This window comes from Acanthisitta chloris, unplaced genomic scaffold (genome assembly GCF_000695815.1).
Source record: "Acanthisitta chloris isolate BGI_N310 unplaced genomic scaffold, ASM69581v1 scaffold44421, whole genome shotgun sequence".
Classification (NCBI taxonomy): domain Eukaryota; kingdom Metazoa; phylum Chordata; class Aves; order Passeriformes; family Acanthisittidae; genus Acanthisitta; species Acanthisitta chloris.
In genome coordinates, this window is record NW_008657326.1 from 35,792 (window position 1) to 41,190 (window position 5,399).

At 48.8% G+C, this 5,399-nt stretch overlaps 1 protein-coding gene across 1 annotated transcript in view; it reads right to left on the reverse strand.

Moving 5' to 3' along the window:
* LOC103811669 (axin-1-like) overlaps positions 1-4,308 on the reverse strand; it is a 36,037-nt gene extending 31,729 nt beyond the window's left edge. Inside the window, exon 1 of the mRNA XM_009084657.1 lies at positions 3,236-4,308. Coding sequence (XP_009082905.1) covers positions 3,236-4,113 — 878 coding nt within the window. The 5' untranslated portion in view covers positions 4,114-4,308. The remainder of the gene's footprint in view (positions 1-3,235) is intronic.
* Positions 4,309-5,399: the final 1,091 nt, after the last annotated feature.

Below are 5,399 nucleotides of genomic sequence, written 5' to 3' on the forward strand. Positions count from 1 at the left end.
TCACCTACCACCACGTATCCTCTCATCACCACCGTCCAGGTTTCCTTTTCAATGTTAGACACTTCACGGAACGGGTCAAACCCCAGAACACCAGGTAGAACTAACCCAAATCTCCCAGTCTGCCTGGTTTTCAGGAGAGACAAACGCAGAGCTGCTGGCGGGTAACACCCTATGCTCTTCTCAATTCCCACCATGGGAAGAAAGCAAAGGCATCAGCTGTGAGAGCTGCTCTCCGACGCTTTGGGACTCGGAGTGGAGTCCCTTCCGACGCAGAGCTGAGGAGACAGCAGAAGAAACCCACCCCAGCAACAGACACAACCAAGCCACCAAACTTCCAACTTTCTAAGCCGCGCGTGTTTTCCTGGAGCGCTGGAAAACCAGTCTGCAGGGCAGTTCTGAGGCACAGGTTTAATTTCTGCTCTCCAGATCCCAGGAACGCTGTCCCGGCGTGTCAGAAGAAGGTTAATGAACGATTTAGCCGCCCTCACAACCACGTTAGTGTCACTTTCGGAAGCTGCGAGTTAATGCCCGAGATCTTCGGGGGTTACCCTCTTTGAAGTTCACTGATCCATAACCAATGTCCAATTAATTTGCAGGAGCCTAACTATAATGACTATTGGCCTTTTCCGACGCATACAAAAACACAGTGGGTAACGGCGAAGCTTTTGGCTTCGGGACATTCTCAAACATGCCTGCACATTTGCACACCTCCAAAATACCCAACGCTAATGACGGGTTGTCTTCTGCCCTTTGAGGAATTTCTTCCATTTGTTCTCCTGAGAGCAGAGCTACTGCATCAGGATTTATGAACTTTCTGCTGCTGCAAAAAAAATTTGGAGCCAATTCAAGATGCTCATTTGCTAACAGAGCAATACTTCTATTGCATTTGCTTAGATTCCTCTTTATTTAGGGTTTCCATGGAAGCCAAGGAATAGAAGTTCAGTCTTGGGAAGATTAAACAGGCCTTGAGATATAATGCAAAACAGCTTATTTCAACATTCCCCAAAGCACAGAAATGAGAAATTCTTCCACACGTATGCCAGAAAAAAAGGACTTTTGTGGAAATTTTCAAAATAAATTGGGCTCTAGCTTTTCAAATTCTGCACACAGCCAGTGCTTCCTGCTGCAAGCAGCTCCACTGGCTTCCAGCACAGGTCCTCAGGTGAGGAAGCAAATGAAGAAGTTGTCTGCAGGATAAAGATGCTACAGTCGCAAAAACAGCTTATTCAAGACAGGTATTGCTGTACAACATCCGGGACGAAAGTTAATTCAACCATAAGGTCTTGCACAAAGAGGCACAATCACCTCATAAATTAATATTTAAGAACAAAAAAATGCAGAGATTGTGCAGTTGGGCAGCATCTTCCATGGCAACGTTCTGGACACTACCAGAGCTGACATACCCACATTTTAAAAACAAAATATATTCCTTATCTTCAGCTACTCCAGGCTGAGAAGTGACTCCTGCTCTGGTGAGAATGGTAAACACTTCCTTGCCTCCCTACCCTACAGGTCAGCACAGTGTCAGTAGCCACAATGACAGGCTGTCGGACACGACAAATTAACAGCCACACATTTCCTCTGACCTCCATCCCCCAGGTAAAGATTTATTTTGTGCTGTTCCAACCTGGTACGAAAATGTCCAGGACCAGTGAACTCCACTCCAAAACGCTGCAACTTCACAGCACATTTCTTAAACCGCTTTACAATCTGGCACAGATATGTTCAGGTAATGGGCAAAGTACACTTCTTTCCTGCAGCTAGAGCTTCAGCAGTGTCACATGCAGGATTTGCTACCTGGTCTAGTAAGGAAAGTAAACACAGCTGACCCTCCAGTCAGTTATTTTCAATCCTAATGCCATCATTGCTTAAACAAAAAGATAGTTAAATGGCAGCTCATCTAATCCTTCATTTATGGTGAGCACCCAACTGCTCAGTGAAACGCACTCCACCACACATTCGAGGTTTTTATTAGCTCCACAGGCAAGTCCCAAGACACCGAGATACTTTTTTTCCAACTCCTGATTAAAACAGCAGGAGTCAGCACGAATTCCCTTTTTTTCCCCTCTCCTCTCTGCCACAGTTTCACATGCAACATCCCCTCCTCAAAATCTGTAAGAAAACAAGACTCAAACCGAGAACACTTCTCTAGCTGAAAGGCACCGAGAACTTGTGTGGGGCGGGATGCACTTCCAGCTGCCAGCCTAAAGGGACGGCCAAGGAGATTAAACACAGAAATGCTTTTCATAAGGCAGAGGCTTTGAAGAGGACAGTTCAGCTACTTTATTTCGCAATCTTCACAAAGCGTCAGATTTTAGCCTAAGCAGGTCTTAAAACAAGGAGATTTTATTTAAAAAAGGGGGGGGGGGGGGGGAAAGTAGGAATGTGTTCTGGCCGGGTTCTGTTGATTCAGCAAGGGTTAGACACACACACGCTTATTGATCCCAGAGAGCTCCCTGCTAAGTTAATTGTCTGGAATTTTAACTGAGCTCTCAGCAAGTTTCAAAATCCATGTTGGCTGGAAGTGGGTGGGGGACCCAGAAAAAAACCAGGCTGCAAAACTGTGCAAGCCCTCCAGTTAAAAAAAACCAACAAAACCAGCAATTACTTTCCTGAAGGGAAAAGCTGCAGCAGGGAATGGTTTTAACTGGATTTGGGGATTCTGACTTTGACACCGCTAGAATTCAGGGCTGGGAATCTTGTATGCAAAGCAGTGCCATTATCAGGGAGCACTGTGAACCTTGCTGCACTCCTATCAATGTGGCCAAGGTGAGGTTAACTCCTGCAAGCTCCTACCTGCAGCTCACGACAATTTCCTGGTGCATTTATGCAGCAAAGTGTCACCAGCAGCTGTACCTGCCCGTGTTGCAGTGCCTGAACACAAAGCTTCTCCTGGTGCAGGCGAGGGCCAACCTGGCACAGCGGCTTGCTCAGCTGCCTGCATGTGCATGAGGGCTGCCCACAGCTCTGCACTCCCCACCAACCACTACCTGCCTCCAGACCACATCCAGCAGCAGTTTCTCCAGGAACGCGCTGCAGGAATGATCTGGTACAATCAGACCGGCCGAAGACACCCTCAAAACAACCTGTGACTACTTCCAAACAAAGCTTTGAAATCCCATCAAACCACTCTGGCAACTCCATCCCAACCCAGCGCGGGATGCTCCCCAAGACCTGCAGCCCTCCAGGCCATGCCATCACCCCGTGCCCGCACAGCTGCTCGGGGCTCACCCACCTGAACTCCCTGCCCTCGCTGTAGCGCCGGGCCGAGGCGGCGCGCTGCGTGGCTGTCTCCAGGAGCAGCTTCTGCGTGAGCCTGCTGGAAGGCGCCGAGTCCCTGCTGGCCTCGGGCTCGGCCTCTTGGTCACACTTCCACTCCTCGTCCTCGTTCAGAGTCGGCAGATAACCAGGTAGCCCTTTACCTGTCCCAGACCCTGAGCTCGGATCACTATAAATTTTTGGACTTTCCCCACCTGTCCTCGTGTATTCCAAATAAATATCCGACTTAAGGAACAAAGGGTAGGTATTGTCTTCTATCATGCACTGAATCTCCGTTTGGGCCTGGTCAAACATGTCAGGGTCAATCTGCAGTTTCATGACACAGTCTTTGATGAAGCTCTTTGTGGCTGGTTTGATCTGCCGGGACACGATGCCATTGTTGTCAAGGATGTATTTTTTGTAAATGGCTTTTGCCAGCTTGAGTCTTTTTTCCTCGTTAGACACACATGGCTCCAGCTTCCTGAAGCCGCTGCAGGCAAACCAGAAGTCCAGCAGATCCGCACAGTCCTCCTGTTTCAGGAAAGTCCTGAAGAGGTTGATGCCATCTTGATCGTCCAGCAAGGAGTGCAGCGACTCGGCCCACTTCAGGTAGGGAGGCGTGGGTGACGCGCTCCCCTCGGGCTCGTACCCCAAATCCAGATCGGAGCGCCGCGGTGTCGCCGTGGACGTCTCATTTCTAACCACATCACTTTTACTGGAGTAGAAACCATGGCTAACTGGCCTTGGATCTGTGGACACAAGCTCCCCCTCCTCACCAGGAACTGGTGGCCTTGGAGCATCTTCAGTGAAGCTTCCTCCGAGGTCCAAGGGGAAGCCTTTCCCCTGGATATTCATTTTTCTGGTCCTTGCTTGCACAGGAACAGTGAGCGATGAGCTCAAATCTCAAATCACCAATATTTGTAGCTCCAAGGTGAACAAGTTTGTTTGGCTGAAACGAGAAAAAAAAAAAAAGCAAGCATCACTGGAAAGAAACACTCCAAGATTACAAACCACTGGTTTTGCTCTGCACCATTATGGTATTAACAGCCCTTTTTCAGCAGAATCAGTGCCAAAGCTCTTGGTGACTTCCAAGAGCGCAGAACCAGGCTCAAACCAGGCACAGGCTGAAAAGGACAGTTATGGAATACCCCAATTACATCCTGCATTCAGCATCACTGATATGGCTGCACACTAAAACAGCAGAGAATTTCCTAACACTGGTGGTTGTGCATGACCCTGGGGATGTAGCAGTCCCCACATCCAAGAGATCCATACACAGGAACCACAGGACACATCTTCTGCACTGCCTACCTGGACACAGCAAGCACACGCACCAGGTCATACCACGGCAGCATGTTTTTATCTGGCTATAGGTCCAGGAGATTCATATTCCCAAACAGGCACTTAAGGCTTGTGAAAATGATTTTGAACGAATACCCAGTTAGCCCTGAAAGTAAGACTGCACCTTAATCAAACACAGGTGGCTTTGGTACGCTGGAGTGACATACCAGCGCCACATTCCTCACAAAGCTCTGCGCTCAGAAATACGCCGCGTCGCCTCCTCTAGCTCTAGGGGAATCCAGATGCAGCGCTGACCCTAATATTTTGGGCATCTGGACTGCATTCTTGCTTCAGATGGGCATGTTAGCACAGGAGCTCAGTTCTGGCACTGCTTTTTGTAGTAGACAAGCCATCGAGAAAAGGTTCATTGACGCTAACAAAATCGCGTGCTGCAAGCCTGGGAAAATTTCAGACCATCAAAGGAAGATGAGAAAAACACCTTGAGAAGGAAACCTGATCAAGTATGACGTTCTTAAAGAAGAGCAACGAGTCAATATGGAGGATGGAGGTGCAGGGAAGGAGGGGAAGGCAGAGAAGAGCAGTCCCTGGGTTGCTACTTCTGCTACTCAACAAGGGTAACTTCATCATCTAAAAGCAGTGGCCAAAGCTCTGTTTTACAGAACAGCCTCAGCCCTGAAGCCCCAAGCACTGCAGAGCACCAGCTGCTTACGGTTCACTCCGTGCACTGGATTAACTCAGCTGCATGCGAAAACACACCAGGAAAGCCACATTTTCAGCTCGGCCTCTCTCTCAAAGCTCACCCCACCGCAACGAACGGGTTACTCTACCATCTCCCCCCA